The 18,977-nt window shown below is 46.6% G+C and overlaps 1 protein-coding gene across 1 annotated transcript in view; it reads left to right on the top strand.

Moving 5' to 3' along the window:
- Positions 1-17,765, top strand: part of MYT1 (myelin transcription factor 1) — a 110,132-nt gene extending 92,367 nt beyond the window's left edge. Inside the window, exons 18-22 of the mRNA XM_056845151.1 lie at positions 1,644-1,865; positions 9,734-9,825; positions 10,464-10,567; positions 11,538-11,681; positions 17,614-17,765. Of these exons, the coding sequence (XP_056701129.1) occupies positions 1,644-1,865; positions 9,734-9,825; positions 10,464-10,567; positions 11,538-11,681; positions 17,614-17,754 (703 nt within the window). The 3' untranslated portion in view covers positions 17,755-17,765. The remainder of the gene's footprint in view (positions 1-1,643; positions 1,866-9,733; positions 9,826-10,463; positions 10,568-11,537; positions 11,682-17,613) is intronic.
- The last annotated feature ends 1,212 nt before the right edge of the window (positions 17,766-18,977 follow it).

Raw genomic sequence — 18,977 nt, 5'->3', positions numbered from 1 at the left:
AATCATCTTTTCTGATGAAGTCGCATCACTCTAACGAGCCCCCTCCCTTCTGGGGTTAGTAGGATCTTTTGAGAACTTTTTATAATGTCAGGCATTTCAGCTCTTCAGATTAGAGTCATCCTCTGGAGCTGATTTTATGGTATACTGCTCTTTTAGTCCACACTTACTTACAGTGCCAATTTTATCTTGTGTGTATACGTGGAGGTAGCAAGTATAGGTAGCAAGTACAGAGCCAGTGTGGTATAATGGCTAAGAGCAGTGGACTCTGATCTGGAGAACTGGGTTTGATTCCCCACTCCTTCACATGAAGCCTGTTTGGTGACCTTGGGCTCGTCACAGTTCTCTTAGAGCTCTCTCAGCCTCACCTACCTCACAAGGTGTCTGTTGTGGGGAGAGAAAGGGAAGGAGATTGTAAATTGGTTTGATTCTCCTTAAAAGGCCGAGAAAGTTGCCATATAAAAACCAACTCTTCTTCTTCTAAATAGATAAGTGTGTCCCGCCTCACTGTATAATGTATCCAAATTAGAGATAAAGTAATATATCCAGGATGAACATAAGAATGGGAGGTGGATTGGACCAGTGGTCCATCTAGTCCAGCTTATTTTGCGCAGTGGGCAACTAGGGTTCCTGGAAGGCCAACAAACTGGGCGTAGTGACCATGGTCTCTTGATGATAACTCATAGCACAGGTATTGAAAAGTTTGCTGACTCTGGATGTGGGTTCCCTTTAGCAACTTTGAACAGTAGCCTTGGATGGACATCTTCTCCATGAATCTGTTTAACCTGGCCCTTTTAAAGCCATCTATAAGAACGTAAAGATGGATGGATGCGTGGACGGACAGACAGACAGACTAGGGTTGCCAGCTCCAAGATCAGCAGCAGCATTTGGGAGGCGGGAACTGGCAAAATGGTGTCTTGTGATACCGTGATGTCATTTCCAGCTAGGAATGCAGAAATGGGGTAACCACATTGCATGATGCTTTAGGATTTCCCTCTGATCTCTGGGACTAAAAATCATAGAGATCGGGGTCATTCCTAGAGCGTCACACAACGCAGCAACATCACTTCCAGGTTCCTAGCTGGAAGTGATGCTGCAGCATCACGATGCCTCCCCCCATTTCTCCCCAACACTCCATTGAGCACCAGCAGAAGACACACAGTCCCAGCAACCCTAAGATGGAGAGAAAGAGAGAGACACAGAGAGAGATGGTAAACCGCTTTGAGCTTTTGCATAGAAAGGCAGTGTTCGGTTTTTTAAAAAATTAAAATGAACTCATCACATTATTCATTTCTTTACTTATAGCATGATTAATGTGTATACCAGTTTTCCAGAAGAGCAAAAATAAAAGACAGGTCCCTTTCCTAAGTAGCTTCCAACTTAAAACTTGACAATTGTAAGGGGAGGACAGAAGGAGGGGAAGGAGAGGGAGAAGGTATCCAGGGATGAATATAGCACAATCATGTATTTTTCAGGTTGCCTTTCGGCTTGGGCTTAATCCGAAAGCTTCATGTGAGATCTGAGGGCGACCATTTCATCATGCGCCAGCGTTGCCCATGTTCTACCACAGTTGCATTTGAATCAGCTCTGGACTTTCAGAATTCAGGGACTCTCTTGTTCCTAATCGCCTTTTTGTGTGTCTCTAGGTGCCCTGTCCCTGGTTGTGTCGGGCTGGGACACATCAGCGGCAAATACGCCTCTCATCGCAGTGCCTCGGGATGTCCCCTAGCGGCCCGGAGGCAGAAAGAAGGGTCTCTTAACGGCTCATCCTTTTCGTGGAAGTCGCTAAAGAATGAGGGGCCCACCTGTCCGACCCCAGGTTGTGATGGCTCAGGTCATGCAAATGGAAGCTTCCTCACTCACAGAAGGTACGCAACCCACAGCACCACCAACCAAGGTGTAATCTTGGTGAGATCACCAACCATGGTGAGAGCCACGTAGTAAAACTATCTTGCTGCTTACCCAACAACCTGGAGCCCATGGGACCAGGCTAAAATATTCTAGACCAGGGGTGTCGAACTCATTTGTTACGAGGGCCAGATATGACATAAATGTCACTTGGTCGGGCAGGGCCATGCCTCGCCACCCCAGATCGAGAGTGGGTGGGGGGTGGCTGCCTCAGCTGGCCCGCAGGCTGGATAAGAGCTCTCAAGGGGCCGAATCCGGCCCTCGGGCCGTATGTTTGATACTTCTGTTCTAGACCTTCTAGCGCAGTCCTCGGTTTGTGTAAAAGAGTAACAGAAGTATCCCAAGGAAGCACGCTCACGTGACACACACACACAAACACACATACAATTTGTTCATTTATTTGTTTACAAAATTTATGCCCTGCCTGTCTGCCCTCATAAGAGTTACTGAGCAGTTATGCTCTGGAGATCACCCAGTAAAGGCCGGTTCAGATCTTATTTCCCGTGCTGGTTTTCGTATCTGAATCTGCACTTCGAGAAGGGCCGCTTGTGCATCTAACATGTGTTGATGGGTAGCTGAACCTAGGTAGACTTCGGCTTCACCAAGCATAGCACCCTTGTGTTCACAGATGCTCTGTACACATGACACAGGTAGGAACAAGTCACTTCTCATGGAGGGAGAGCTGGAGCAAGTCTGGTGGCCCAACCTTTGACAACATGTGTTTCTCCAAACATGGACATACCCCCTATGCTTATAAAGTTTTTGGGTTCAATCCCAGTGACTGGGAGTATTCCAGACAAATGTCCCCAACTGCAAGGATATAACCATTGACTTGGATCCTATGAATGCATTTCATGCTCACTAGATTCCTCTTGTGCTAGCACTAACATTGATGTAAGATCACTGGTTTTCAGTGAGCCCTTGTGCTAACAGAAGTGCTAATTCCAGAGGAAGCCTGGCTATCTAATGCACACAGAACTCGTTCATGGTATCCAATGGGTTGAAATTAAATCAAAAGAGGTTCCAGATAAACATTAGGAAGAACTTCCTGACAGAAACAGCGGTTTCTTGATGGCACAGGCTTCCTCAGGAAGTGGTGGGCTCTCCTTCTTTGGAGATTTTTAAGCAGAGGCTAGATGGCCATCTGTCAGCAAGGCCCTGCACCTCTCTCTCCCCCTCACCCCTTTCTCCACACCCTCCTCTGCCCCCCCCCCCAGCACCAGCTGCGGTTTCAGCCCACCTCACAGCAGCCTGCAGCCCGCAGCCCGGATCCCCACAATCAGAGGCAAAGCGGTGGCTCCTTCCAGCACCAATGCCTCGCACTTCCAGCTGACGCATAGGGGATCACCTTTGCGGGTGGAGGCAGCTGCGGTTGGAAGTGCCAGAAGGAATCACAGCTGCTTCTCCTCTGACTGTGGGACTGCAGGCTGTGAGGTGGGCTGAAATGGCTGCTGCTGGGGGAAGGCAGAGGAGGGCTGTGGCTTCTTTTATACAGTCGATCCATCTCTTGTTGGGTCTTCCTCTTTTCCTGCTGCCTTCAGCTTTTCCTAGCATGACTGTCTTTTCCAGTGACTCTTGTCTTCTCATAATGTGACCATAAAGTACGACAGCCTCAGTTTAGTCATTTTAGCTTCTAGGGTCAGTTCAGGCTTGATTTGCTCTAGAACCCACTGATTTGTTTTTTTGGCCGTCCATGGTATCTGTAACACTCTTCTCCAACACCACATTTCAAAAGAATCTACTTTCTTCCTATTTAGATCACAACAAAACAGGTACAGGATAACCCAAAAAATATAGCGAAAAGGGGAGGGTTGATCACGCACTTGGGAGAAGGACGTGCATTTTAACTTCACCGATTCGCTACATTCACAGGAGAATGTAGTAACAAAACGTTTGTGTACATTGCACTATGTGAGGTCAGGTGTGGAATTTTCCACTTGTGGCATCATGTCGGCGCTCAAAAAGTTTCAGATTTTGGAGGATTCTGTATTTTTGGATTAGGGATGCTCAACCTGTATATGTAAAATCTTTGAAACGGTTTTAAAATGTTTAAAACAAATAAAACATACTATAAAGACACACAGAATATAAACACGGGTAAGGCCTGTGCACTCAGTTGCAAGGGGGGGTCAAAGTTTGCACATACACGTGCCCACTTGTCCCTACATACATCTGTGTACCGCCCCCTTCCCCACCCAGACCTCTGCTCCTCCCCGCCTTTAAACCAGGGGTCAGAGTCCTTTAGTTCTTCAAGAGCCAAAAACGCCATCAAAATTCAGAGCAAGAGATCGACAAAGAACCAATATAAGAAAGTCTATTTACATGGCTGAAACTATACTGCTTAACATTGCTGATAATTGACATCCTGATTAATTATCCATAAAGTTTCCACAACACAAACAATGGCTGTTGCGAGTCTTTTATTAGGAAGCGGGCCCCACGAGGATTCGCAATAAGTCATGAATACACACAGGAGAACCATGCTCAATTGTTGTAGTGCACTGGCATAAATGTGTGCATAGTCTGCATTTGGATTATCGGCAGCTGTTCCCCTCTGTTCTTTCCCTTTCCATGAAGCATCTCAGAGAAGCACTTCAGTCCCATAAAATCTTTGCCTGCCGTTCCCTTCACAGCGTGGTGTAGTGGTTAAGAGCAGTGGATTCTAACCTGGAGAACCGGGTTCGATTTCCCACTCCTCCACAGGAAGCCCCACCTACCTCACAAGGTGCCTGTTGTGGGGAGGGGAAGGTGATTGTAGGCCGCTTTGAGATTCCTTAAAGGTAGAGAAAAGCAGGGTATAAAACCCAACTCTTATTATTATTATTATTCTAGTATCCCTCCTGGTGTTGGTATGACAGGTGCTGTCAAGACTTATGGTGACCCTGTAGAGTTTTCAAAGCAAGAAACAGAGGTGGCTTGACATTTCTTGCCTCTGTGTAGCAACCCTGAACTTCCTTGGTGGTCTCCCATCCAAGAACTAACCAGGGTCTCCCATCCAAGAACTAGCCTGCGTAGTTTCTGAGATTTGAAAAGATCAGGCTAGCCTGGGCCATCCATCAATATACGGGAACTCCACCCATCAATATACGGGAACTGGTCTGGACGGAGGAGCCATTCCCCAGTAAATAACAAGCTCAACGATTCTGACATTTACCAATTGATTTACACCACTATTGCACAATGCAAGACACACAAAACAGTTATTGTTATTCCCCTCCCCCAGCAGTTTGTGACTATAAACAATCAATTGAAATAACCCACTACCTTCGGACCAGCCGACCCTGTATGTAACCCAGTCCACAGAATATACAGAGGGTCTTCGAGTCACATTCTGATAGACTTTTGGAAAACTGCGTAACACCCACTGGAGTGTGGTGTCACTACGGGAAACCCTTCCACCCATGAGCCTCCCAAATGTATACAGATGTGTGCAAATGTGTTCCAACAGTCTCACACACAAGCACACCCCTCACTCAAACACAAAATCACACAACAATCCAATCACACTCACTCGCCTCCCTCCTTCCCCTGACAGACCTGAGGTCCCTGCGGTTTCGGTCAAACCTGATGACCTACTCGGGCAAGACCTGGGAGGTGATCAATCTCCCCTTCCTCTGTTAGCAGAGGGTACCAGAACTGAACTAGAGCCCCTTCTGACTCTCACCTGACTTCTGTGATTCTCTCCAGAGATGCAGGACTGATTCTTGCGATCCCGTTGGGTTCAGACAGCACCCCACCCGAGACTGAGGCCAGGGTGTCTGTGCGTAACTCTCTCGACCAAAACGGGTCGTGGCGCCAGAAAGGACTCAAAGGCACCCTAACCACACACCCCAAGCCGGGTGGGCCAGAGGGGCTCAAAAACCCATCTCCCCTCCTCGAATCTGAGTCACGGCACCAAGGAATGTTGCGGGAAAACAGAGGTTCATGGAGGAGAGAGACCCGAGACCGTTAGTCAAGAAAACAGTTTTATTACAGCTGCGGCCCAGCTGCCTTAACAAGCATAAAAGACTGAGCCCCAATTGTACTGGGGAATGAACTTTTATCCTAATTCCAGGCTAAGACATAACACGTCACCATTTGGTGCTTATCTGGTAGCTTCACATAGTCAGGAGCACAAGAGCACAGTGGTTCTATCCAGCCTCACTCAAACACAAAGCTAGCCTGGGCCATCCAGGTCATAGAAAGACAGTTCAAGGTTTAGTAAAGGATGGACCCTTGGTGGTGGAAGGTGCTGCCAACTTACGGAAAACCCAAAGTGGCTTCATGGCAAAAGATGAGCAGCTGTGGTTTGCCATTGTCTACTTTTACGTAGCAGCCGTGGACTTCCTTGGTGGTCTCCCATCCAAGTACTCTCCAAGGCCTGATCTCCTTGACTAGTTTTGTACTGACAGGAAAACAAAATAACATAGAAAGACCACAATGTATGGTGAACTAATGATGTATAATAACACCAGTTATATGTACACATGGAACATCTCAAAATCTCAAATAAGTGTTCTCAGATAAGAACTCACAGGTAAGTATACAAAGTCAAGAAACAACAATCACAAAGAGCTATGAATGAATGTCATACCATAAATAATATCAAGTCTGATGACTGATGAGTATCAGGCTCTGGAACATTGTCAAGGACCTGTAACAGAACACATTATATGTGTAAGCTGTGACCTACATGGCATTATTTAGCACGTACATGTTATGAGGCAAAAGAGACTGATGAAGTCACACAACAAATGGAAGATTTCTTCTAGAAGACCGTCTTTTGCCTTTGCTGGGTCTTCATAACACGTGTTCACTACAAGAGAACTTGATATTATTTATGTTATGACATTCATTCACAGCTCTTTGTGATTGTTGTATCTTGACTTTGTATACTTACCTGTGAGTTCTTAACTGAGAACACTTACTTGAGATTTTGAGATGTTCCATATGTACATATAATTGGTGTTATTATACATCATTAGTTCACCATACGTTGTGGTCTTTCTATATTATTTTGTTTTCCTGCCATTACAGTTTAGCATAGAGGTGCTTCCTTTTACTTATAGTTTTGTACTGGGCCACAGATGGCTCTAAAGCCGGAGGTCACAAACACTTGCTTTAAATTGTCGTTTGGAACATAAGAACATAAGAAAGGCCCTGCCGGATCAGACCAAGGTCCATCTAGTCCAGCAATCTGTTCACACAGTGGCCAACCAGGTGCCTCTAGGAAGCCTCTACCCACGAATCTCCGGGACTTTCCCAACCTGGAGTTGGCAAACCATCCAACTGGCTTCCTCTTTTATGAAGTGGTACCCTTCTTTCAGGGGGTGTGGCCAAATCCCCGCATCACCTGCACAGACCGGTCAAAAGCACCGCCTTTTTCTCCTCTTGCCCTTCCAGACTTGGCATCTTGCTTGCATATTAGCCAGGAATAAAACCTGCAAAAAGGACTGAACTCAGCCTAGCTGTGGTTGAACAGCGAGCAGGAAGGATCTTGTGTAACACTTTGATATAGTTCTGAAGAATACAATGGGTTATCTGCCAGAAATGTAGGTTTCAGGTTCAAGATCTCGTCAGGTTTATGGGACATAAAGTGTGCTCTTTGATTAAAATCCTCATTTTATAGTTGAATCTTTTATAGGCCCAACCTGCAAGGGAATTTCTTCTCTCATATGCAACTGTCTTTTAAAAAAAAAAGAGGAGAAAAAGAACAACTATTCAAACACAAGCTTGTTCAAATGACAATGAATTCCTGATAGGCGCATTAAAAATATACTGCTTATAGAGTCAGCTTGGGGGGGAAATACTGTCACTGGGAAATGAGTTTACGATGAAAATAAAATAGCTGTTTTCTTTTGGTAATTTCCCCCCACTGGAAAAGAAAAGAGAAATAAAATTAAAAGTTAGATAAATTGTTCTTTATTCTCCCAAACAAAGAAAACATTTTCCAAAGCACTGTCATTTCGTTGTTTTGAAAACTTACAAAAATGCTTTCAAACACTAAAATGGAGGGAGGAAGAGAAAGGTCTATGAAATATTTTAAGGGGGAAAAAATATCTGGTGGAAAAATATTTGCTACCAGTTTTGATCATTTTGAATTTAAAAGGTGTCTCTTCAGCAAAGTAGCCAGCCAGAACAAAAACTTCAGGTAAAAACAGATGTGATGGAACATCATGCCTCTCTGTCGAGCTGTGAAAAGTAAATTGCGCTTGCTCACAACCCTGATTCGAGTTCAGGTTCGGGATAGGGATTTGAAGGGGTATTCATGGCTACTATTAAAAATAGATACCAGTCATGATGCATACCTATTCCCTCCAGGATCAGAGGAGCAGGCCTATTATATTAGGTGCTGTGGAACGCAGGCAGGATAATGCTGCCGCAGTCGTCTTATTTGTGGGCTTCCTAGAAGCACCTGATTGGCCACTGCTGGACTTGATGGACCTTAGTCTGATCCAGCAGTGCCTTTCTTGTGTTCTTATGTTCTTATGCATGCATATAATTTATTTTTATAGTTGAATAGAGATCTGTCGTCTTGATCCCATCTGTTCTGGCCATCATATTGATTTTGTTTTGCACTATTGCTTCTCCTGCTTCATCCTGAATTCATAGCATCATAGAATCATGGAGCTGGAAGGGGCCCTACATGCCATCTAGTCCAACCCCCTGCTCAATGCAGGATCAGCCTAGAGCATCCCTGACAAGTGTTCGTCCAGCTGCTGCTTGAAGACTGCCAGAGAGAGGGAGCTCACCACCTCCCCAGGCAACTGAGTCCACACTATTACTGTAAAAAAATTTTTTTCCTAATGTCCAGCTGGTACTTTTCCACCCGTAATTTATGTCAGCATGGTGTAGTGGTTAAGAGCGGTGGGCTCTAATCTGAAGAACCAGGTTTGATTCCCCACTCCTCCACATGAAGCCTCCTGGGTGACCTTGGGCCAGTCACAGTTCTCTCAGAACTCTCTCAGCCCACGCGGAGGAAGGCAATGGCAAACCACCTCTGAACGTGTCTTGCCTTGAAAACCCTACGGGGTTGCCATAAGACAGCTGTGACTTGACAGCATGTGTACACACACACACACACACACACACACACACACACACACTGCAAGTCCTATGTGAATTGGTCACATGGATCATCCCACTCAGTCAGGAATCACACAGTGAATTCCCTGATAAGCCAGTAGAATTCCTGACTAAGAGGCTCCTGATGGGTGATACTCCACACTTATCGCTCCCAACCGGCAAATTCTGTGCCATCGCAATCAAAACTCGGAAAAATAGAATGATAAAAGTTACTTAACTTTGCTATATTTTTAGAAATATTAAGATGCTAAGTTAATTCTTGTGATTTGTGTTAAAATCTTACATTTTAAATAGCATTAGACTTTTATCTAATTTTGTAATTTATAGTAATTTTGCAATTTTATTAAGTCAGTTAATTTTATGCATAACTTTTGGCTGGGCAAACAGACCATATCAATAAACTTACTTACTTACACAGTGAATATAACGGTGTCACACAGTCCTATATCTGACGCAATGACAGCTTACAAAATAAATCATGCGGATCAGCTCAACCGATAAGATTTGTCTATGTGATGATGTTGCTGGTGGGCAAATAAAAGCAATTGAGAGGGAGAGGGAAGAGAAGACTATGTTTTCTTTATTTACTTCCTTTATAGTCCACCTTTTTCACAGAGACGGTACGCAAATGAAGAAGTGAATGTTGACATGAGAAGTTCTGGGAAACGGGGGTGGGGGACAATTTCTGCTCAGCCCTAGTAAGTGCCTGGTTTAAGTTAATTCTAGAAGGTCTATTGAAAACTTATATTTCTTGGGTTTTTAGCCTCTCTGGGTGTCCAAGAGCTACTTTTGCTGGAAAAAAGGGGAAAATCTCAGGGGATGAAATTCTCAACACTAAATTCAAGACCAGCGATGGTAAGAGAATCAGATTTTTCACTCGGCTAGTTTTGTAGCTTTGATCTAAAAAAAACAATCTAACATAGCACAATGTGCATATTACCATGATTGTCTACACTATTAAGATTATCGTTGGACCGAGACCGTATTCTGGTTAAGATCCAGCCTGCCAGGTAATATCTGCCTCTCTTTTCCCCTGCCTTCAGAGTGAGGCGGGTGGCAACGTGAGACAGGGCCTTTTCAGTGACGGCACCTCGCCTGTGAAATGCCCTTCTCCTTGAGGCCCACCTGGCACCTTCGTTGCTCTCTTTTAGAAGCCAGGCCAAGACGTCTCTGTTCACCCAGCCTTTTCATGAAGAGCTTGATCTTGATATTTCTGTGATTCAATTAACTCCATCATTCTCCCCGCATCCCTTGTTCGAATAAACAGGCGGTCCATTTGCAAATGCTTCAGCCTGGACATGTAGCAAGATCCGTTTCAAATTGGCTCTCTTTAATCTGAGAAGTTTATGCATGACACTGTTGGAGCGTGAAAGCCTGCAACGTTAAAGACCAGCTGCTCGGTCCAGTCTGATGAATAGCTCCATCTGTTCTGGTTCTGACAGTGTATCGGAGGAGGGAAGTGTCTGATACGCTGCTCGGTTTTCCTCTTGCAGTTCTAGAGAACGATGAAGAAATTAAGCAGCTAAACAAAGAAATCAGTGAGCTCAATGAGTCCAACACCGAGATGGAAGCGGCCATGGTGAAGCTACAGTCGCAGGTGTGTGCTATGGGGTGGCAGAACTGCCCTCTTGGGCTCTTGAGCAGGGGTCCACCTAGTGTTTTTAGAAAGCGGGTGGGGCCAGGTGGAGCTTTTGCCCAGCCTGGCTTCCGGGAGAATTGACTTGCTGTTCAGATTTTTAATTCTGCTTTGGCAGCAGCTGCCCCCACACCACAAAGATCTTCAATGTGTAAATGAAGGTCAGCTGCGGCTGACTCCGCCTCTTGCAGCAACCATTTTGTAGCAGCCATTTTGCTGCTGCACCCAAAACGCTGTGTCGGAAGGCTCAAAAAGGTTGGGGACCCCTGCTCTAGAGTCACGTCTGTGAGACGGCTGTCATGGACATTTGCTGGATGACCTTGGATAGGATTGCCAGGTCTTGTTTTTAGGTTTTGTCATAGAGTTCAATAGCCACAGGGGCCATTTTCTCCAGGTTAACGGATCTCTATCGGCTGGAGATCAGTGGTAATAGCAGGAGATTTCCAGCTAGTACCTGGAGGTTGGCAACCCTAACCTTGGATCATTCAAGTTCTCTCAGCCTAATGTTTCTCGCAGAGGGCAAATGGTGCTACAGGGCAGAACAATGGGGTATAAACGTCTAGGTAAATGAATAAAGTCATTGAAATAGATCAGGACCCTCCCTCAGTTGGACAGTGTGTGGTTGCATCTCCTACATTCTGAGCTACATCAGTTCCTCTGCGCTCTGCAAGCTGACACGAACAAGCCGCCATTTCCTGCCCGTCGGGGTTCACAGACAGTGAGCAGATCCACTTGAGCCCGCGTGGTGTAGTGGTTAAGAGCAGTGGTTTGGAGCGGTGGAGTCTGACCTGGAGAACCGGGTTTGATTCCCCACTCCTCCACATGAGCGGCGGAGGCTAATCTGGTGAACTGGATTTGTTTCGTTTTGCCTTGGGAGGCTCATGGAGTGCCCCACCATTTCCTTTCTGATCCACTTTATTTCCCTCTACAGATCTCAAGCATGGAGAAGAACCTCAAGAACATTGAGGAGGAGAACAAAATGATAGAGGAGCAGAACGAAGCCCTCTTCCTTGAGCTCTCAGGGCTGAGCCAGACTCTGATCCAAAGTCTCGCCAATATCCGCCTTCCACACATGGTGAGGAATGAGGATCTCATTTTCATGAGACATTTTTCACATAACTAAGGAAGGGAAGAGAAATAGTTAAAGAGCCCTGGGCTGGATTTTGAAGATCTGTTCCACCACTAATGTCCGAAGCCTTTCGCTGTTGCAAGAGATACCTACAGTATTTTCCAAGGCTCCTTTTCGAGCCCCTTTTCAAGCATCCTGGAAGATATTTGAGCCTCTTGTGTCAGCAGATGACTTCATACATTGGAGGAAAGGGCTACCATCAGTGGAATGGATCTGACTCCATGAATTCTTACTACTTTTCATCACATCTCAATGGGGGGAGGGAGCACTTTTCTATGTCAATGCCTGAAGTTTGGACACTTGGCATTTGGACACTTGAGAGCCAGCATGGTGTGGTGGTTAAGAGCGGTGGTTTGGAGGAGTGGAGTCTGATCTGGAGAGCCAGGTTTGATTCCCCACTCCTCCACATGAGCGGCAGAGGCTGATCTGGTGAACTGGATTTGTTTCCCCGCTCCTACACAGGAAGCCAGCTGGGTGACCTTGGGCTAGTCACAGCTTTCTCAGAGCTCTCTCAGCCCCACCTCACAGGGTGTCTGTTGTGGGGAGGGGAAGGGAAGGAGATTGTAAGCCGGTTTGATTCTTCCCTAAGTGGTAGAGAAAGTTGGCATATAAAAACCAACTCTTCTTCTTCTTCTAAAAGAAAGGCAGCGCAAAATCAAACATACCTGTGTTCATTGGTCAGTAAAATAGCCTTAACTCTGCCCTGCAATGTATGGTCCTAAAAAGGACAGAAGTCAGCACGGTGGTGGAAAGTGCTGTTAAGCCCCAGCTGACTTATGGTGACCCCGTAGGGTTTTCAAGGCAAGAGATGAACAGAGGTGGGTTGCCATTGCCTGCCTCTGCGTAGCGACCTCTCTCAGCCCCACCTACCTCACAGGGTGTCTGTTGTGGGGAGGGGAAGGGAAGGTGACTGTAAGCCGGTTTGATTCTTCCTGAAGTGGTAGAGAAAGTCAGCATATAAAAACCAACACTTCTTCTTTTTCTTCTTCTTCGTCTCCCCTCCCCAAACCCCGCCCTCCTCAGGCTCTTGTCCCCAAAACCTCCCGGGGGTGGCGAAGAGGAACCTGGCAACCCTATCTGGATTGCCTTTTCTATTTAGTGGGATATGCAAACCCCATGTATGTGTGATGGAAGGGACTCCTTAAGGGACGTACCATTTGAAGAGGGGGCAAGGAGGTTGCCAGTTGTTAAACAGATCCTTCTAGCTGTCCCTTTAATATCAGTTTGATCTGCAGTAAGGATGTTATTTACCTTCAGGCCATGAAAAAATTTCAACTGCCCATTTCTGTACATTAAGTTCTCTATTAAGGGGCCAGGACATCCCCCACCTCCAGTTGGAAACACACATCAAACATATATATGCGAGGAGATCAAGCCCTACAAGGAAAGGCTGAGGGAGTTGGGAATGTTTAGTCTGGAGAAGAGGAAGTTGAGGGGGGACAGGATTGCTCTCTTGAAGTATCTGGAGGGATGTCGCTTAGAGGAGGGCAGGGAGCTGTTCCTGTTGGCAGCAGAGGATAAGACTCGCAATAATGGGTTGAAATTGCAGGCGGAAAGGTACCAGCTGGATATTAGGGGAGAAATTTAGAGTAAGAGTTGTTCGACAGTGGAATCAGCTTCCTAGGGAGGTGGTGAGCTCCCCCTCACTGGCAGTCTTCAAGTAGAGGCTGGACAAACACTTGTCAGGGATGGTCTAGGCTGATCCTGCGTTGAGCAGGGGGTTGGACTAGATGACCTGCATGGCCCCTTCCAACTCTATGATTCTGTGAAATAGACATCCAGCTTTACATTGATTGTTGCATGTAACAAGGAAGCCTAGTGAAACTTGCCGTCTTGTTTCTAGCTGTCTGTGTGTGTGTAAAGTGCCGTCAAGTCGCAGCCGACTCATGGCGACCCTTTTTGGGGGTTTTCATGGCAAGAGACTAACAGAGGTGGTTTGCCAGCGCCTTCCTCTGCACAGCAACCCTAGTATTCCTTGGTGGTCTCCCATCCAAATATTAACCAGGGCAGACCCTGCTTAGCTTCTGAGATCTGACGAGATCAGGCTAGCCTGGGCCATCCAGGTCTACCATGGGGAAATTCCGGGAGATTTGAGGGGGGGAGCTTGCAGAGGGTAAAGTTTATGAAGGGGAGGGAGCTCAGCAGGGTATAACACCCTCCAAGGCTGCCGTTTTCTCCCGGGGAACTGATCTCTGTGGTCTTGAGATCAGTTGTAATTCCAGCCCCGCCTCCCCGGGAGGTTGGCAACCAAATTTATGGAGATTTGGGGGGGGGTGCCTATGGAAGGGAGAATTTGAAGAAGGGTTTCACTTAGAATCTACGGCTTACCATAACGTTTGCCCTCTGAAGCTACCATTTTCTGCAAGGGAATTGACCTCTGTAGTCTACAGATCAGTTTTAATTCCGGGAGTTCTCCAGGCTCACTGACAAAGGAACCTTTCACAGTGGGTAGCCGTGTTAGTCTGTCTGCAGTAGTAGAAAAGGGCAAGAGTCCAGTAGCACCTTAAAGACTAACAAAAAAATTTTCTGGTAGGGTATGAGCTTTCGTGAGCCACAGCCACAGCTCACGAAAGCTCATACGCTACCAGAAAATATTTTTGTTAGTCGTTAGGGTGCTACTAGACTCTTGCCCTTTTCTACTAAAGGAATCTTTGACTCTCAGAAGCTCATACCCCGAAAATCTTTGTGGTCTCTTAAGTAGAGTTCCCAGGTCGCTTGGATCAGTGGGCAATTGCCCGCCAATCCATCCACCGGCTCAGGAGCAGGGATCGCGCCCACGGCCGCACCACCGTGGTTACGCCACTTCTGGTTTACGCCTGGAAGCGCCGCATCATGACGTCCCGCTTTACCACTCAAACCCATTTGAGTGGTAAAGCGGCTTGTTGCGATGCAGTGCTTCTGGGTGTAAGTAAACCAAAATTGATGTGATCATGCTGGCTCTCCATGAGCACGCCCAATCCCCACCCCAGCTCCTCCCCAAAAACCTCCCGCCAGAGGAGAGGAGGGACCTGGCAACCCTATTTCTGAGGTGCTACTGGACTAAAATCTAGCAGGTTCACCCTGGAGGCTGGCAATCCTGCCTGGCTCTGAAGCGGTACACTCCCTCTTTCATTTTTTGTTGCCTTTTCCCACTGATCTCTCCTTTGGTGTTTCCTTTTGTCTTTCATTACACCTCACAGCCCAAGCAAGGGGGGAAGAAAAGCTTTATCAAGGGGACGGGCTGCCTTTTTAGTCAAAGGCAGCATTAGAACAGGATTGGATTTCAAGTCGGGAAGATCTTACCGCTCCCGTTCAAAAGCAGGTAGCTTCGATCCTGTTCTGAATAGCTGTCAGCCGAACAATCGCAACCATAAAGGGAGGATATTATATGTAACATAACAAGATCTGACAGTAACCAGCGTGTCGCCAGTGTTGCTGTGAAATGATAATGATAAGAGCCCCGTGGCGCAGAGGGGTAAGCAGCAGTACTGCAGTCCAAGCTCTGCGCACGACCTGAGTTCGATCTCGACGGAAGTTGGTTTCAGGTCGCCGGCTCAAGGTTGATTCAGCCTTCCATCCTTCCGAGGGTGGTAAAACGAGTACCCAGCTTGCTGGGGGTAAAGGGAAGATGATTGGGGAAGGCACTGGCAAACCACCCCGTAAACATAGACTGCCTAGTAAACGTCGGGATGTGACGTTACCCCATGGGTCCGTAATGACCTGGTGCTTGCACAGGGAACTACCTTTAATGATAATGATAATGTCCTGAAGGCCCGGATTGACTTCCTGTCTCTGCCCTGTTTGGGTGACGAGCTGATTTATGCTTGCCTATGGAGACTCATGGATCCAATTGGATTCCAGAGTGCTCTTTTGGGTCCTATACCCCCTAGCGATTCTCTCGATGCGCTGGTGGAGGACTGGCAAAGCTGTCTGTCCGAAGCCATCGATGAGATTGCTTCCTGACGCCCTCTTCGCCCCCATCGGAATTGGGCTCTATGGTACACTGCGGAGCTCCGGGGCAAGAAACGGGAGCTTCGACGGCTAGAGCGAGTTTGGCAACAAACTCACAACGAAGCCCCAAGAGCATCTTATAGGAGCATCTTTAGGAAAGGCTGAGGGAGTTGGGAATGTTTGGTCTGGAGAAGAGGAGGTTGAGGGGGGACACGATTCCTCTCTTTAAGTATTTGAAGGGCTGTCACTTAGAGGAGGGCAGGGAGCTGTTCCTGTTGACAGCAGAGGATAGCACTCGCAAGAATGGGTTTAAATTTCAGGCGGAGGGGTATCGGCTGGATATTAGGGAAATGTTTTTTACAGTAAGAGTTGTTCGACAGTGGAATCAGCTTCCTAGGGAGGTGGTGAGCTCCCCCTCACTGGCAGTCTTGAAGCAGAGGCTGGACAAACACTTGCCAGGGATGCTCTAGGCTGGTCCTGCATTGAGCAGGGGGTTGGACTAGATGGCCTCTATGGCCCCTTCCAACTCTGTGGTTCTATGACACTTATGAAAGCTTATGGCTGCAAAAAAAAAAAAGACTACTATGCAGCCTCTATTGTGTCCACAAGCTCTTGCCCAGCTCAATTGTTGATAATTCGGTCACTTATGTCCCCATCAAAGGGACAACCAAATTTAATTGTAAATTTGGCCCACAGCTGAGAGTCTTCTTCAAGTCTTTTTTGCAGATGACGTCTTGTGACTCCACCACGACCTCCCTGCCAACCTTTATACAGTAAATGAACTAGAGGCCCCTCCCCCGTCTTCAGGTCTGATATTAGACCATTTCAGTCGGCTCTCCCAGGCCAATGTGGACAGGATCTTTGGGTCATAGATAGCCTGCAAGCCCGCAGCTGCAAAGCTATTACAGCAATTCAGTTGGAGTGTAGGGTTATCACAATTCATGCATAGGTGAGCCTGGGTGCCATGGTGCCCGCCAACACATTTCCTGGCACCTGCCAAATGTTTCTAGAAAGTGGGTGGGCCTTTTGCCCAGCAAGGCTTCTAATTGGCCATTGGAGATTTGATAGGCCATGCTAATTCTTAAAAACATTGTTTTGGCAGCAGCTGCCACCAAAGCAGTCGCTTATACAGCAACTGCCCTATGAGGAGCGGTTAAAACGCTTACAGCTGTTTAGCTTGGAAAGAAGGCAATTGAGGGGAGACATGATAGAGGTCTATAAAATCATGCATGGTTTGGAGAGAGTGGACAGGGAGAAGCTTTTCTCTCTTTCCCATAATACCAGAAAGCAGGGTCATTTGCTGAAGCTGGAGGGTGAGAGATTCAAAGCAGATGAAAGGAAGTATTTCTTCACACAATGCATAGTTAAACTGTGGAACTCCCTGCCCCAGGATGTGGTAATGGCCAGTAACATGGAAGGCTTTAAGAGGATAGTGAACATGTTCTCGGAGGAGAGGGCTATTCATGGCTACTAGTAAAAATGGATACTAGTCATGATGCATCCCTATTCTCTCCAGGATCAGGGGAGCATGCCTGTTTTATGAGGTGCCGTGAAACACAGGCAGGATAATGCTGCTGCTGTCATCTTGTTTGTGGGCTTCCTAGAGGCACCGGGTTGGCCACTGTGTGAACAGACTGCTGGACTTGCTGGGCCTTGGTCTGATCCAGCAGGGCCTTTCTTATGTTCTTACGTAAAGCACAAGCACCTTCACTGTGTGCTTGAAGGTAACCTGCAGCAGCCATTTTTGTGGCTGGCTCCGCCTCCTGCGACAGACATTTTGCGACAGACATTTTGCGGCCGTGCCCACCATGCAGTGTCAGAATTCGAAAGGTGCCCCAAAGGTTGGGGGACCCCTTGACTAGACATCAGAACTCTCTCTTTGCTTAAAATTAAGATGCATGCTTGTGCTTAATTCTTGCATTTTCGTTTTCTTTCTCGTTGGATGCAGGAGCCAATCAGTGAGCAGAACTTTGACGCTTACGTCAACACCCTTACTGACATGTACACCAATCAGGAGTGCTATCAGAATCCAGAGAACAAGGACCTCTTGGAAAGCATCAAACAGGCCATTAAAGGAATTCAGGTCTAATTACAGTAGGACAAAACTTAAAACAAAACAAAAAAAAGAAACATTGAAAAGATGTTAAAATAACTGGAAAAATACAGAGGACCTTCATTCTGCATATTCAGGTTTACAAGTTGAGAAACTTGTTGAATGAATGAATAAAAGGACCAAAACATAACCCGAGAGGCCATTCACAAGAAGCAGAACTGAACTTCAAATGTTTTTGTTCACCCAATGAGAGCTTTGTTCTGTTTTAGTTGTCGTCGTCGTTGTTTTTAACCCCACGGCGATGGGGGTCAAAGATGACCTTGGCAGCAGGTGGAGGTAAAGAATCTTCCCGAGCTGCTAGGCGCCTTGGCTAACAAAGAAAGCTCCATGTTAGAGTTAGTCCAAGGTTTAGAGTATTGACGGAACGGGGCTTGTGTCTGTGCCACAGCGGACTCGAAAACTGGGCGCCGTGGCCCCAGATCCTGTGTGAATTACGTTCATGAGAAGCTGCCGGAGCCATGGTCCCCGTCCATCTGAATCGGGTCAGGATTCCCACAGCTGCCGGACACGAGAACTCTCCCAAGTATTATAGAGTAGTATAATTCTTTATTTTTCCAAAAGAGCAGCTCTAGATCTCCAGAGGAAAGCGCAATGGAAAACAAAACAAAAAAAAAAACTACAAAAAAGGTTCTCAGGGAAGCTTTTTCGGAGCTTGCAACTACAGTATTCCTTTGTCCGTCTTGAAAAAATAAATAAAACACACACACGAGAATAGCTATTAATGAACAGACCGATGTCGGGACATTTCGTACGGAAGAATTCTTCAGTGTATCATGGTCCAGTGTACACGAGTTTTTTGGAAAGTCCTTTTGCTGACTGTTCTGGTTCTGTTTTTGTCGTTGTGGTCCTCGTTGAGTGGCGGCGCAAGCATTTCAGACGCCGATGCCGGAGACATATTTAAGGTGCGATTAGGAACAAAAGGGAGTCCGCGAAAGGGATTGACTCTTTACGATGGACTTGGGCGGAGACATACATTGCAACGTTTCTTGGTTCTCAGCTTTCCACCCCTGCAAGGTTTTTTTTTTTTTTAAATAAGTTTCACGAGATGAAGTGGATCCTCATTCTATAGAAGGAACAGATCTTCCAAAGAACCACTAGGAGGGGTTTGGTTTGATTACCCTGTCGGTACCACGTAGTCCACTGTGCACTTACAGTAAAGCGAATGTTTCTTGTAAAATGAATATTTCAGCACCGCATTC

The sequence above is a fragment of the Euleptes europaea genome, chromosome 2 (genome assembly GCF_029931775.1).
Source record: "Euleptes europaea isolate rEulEur1 chromosome 2, rEulEur1.hap1, whole genome shotgun sequence".
NCBI lineage: Eukaryota > Metazoa > Chordata > Lepidosauria > Squamata > Sphaerodactylidae > Euleptes > Euleptes europaea.
Note: the sequence above shows the minus strand (reverse complement) of the source record. Positions and strands in the feature narration are given on the sequence as shown.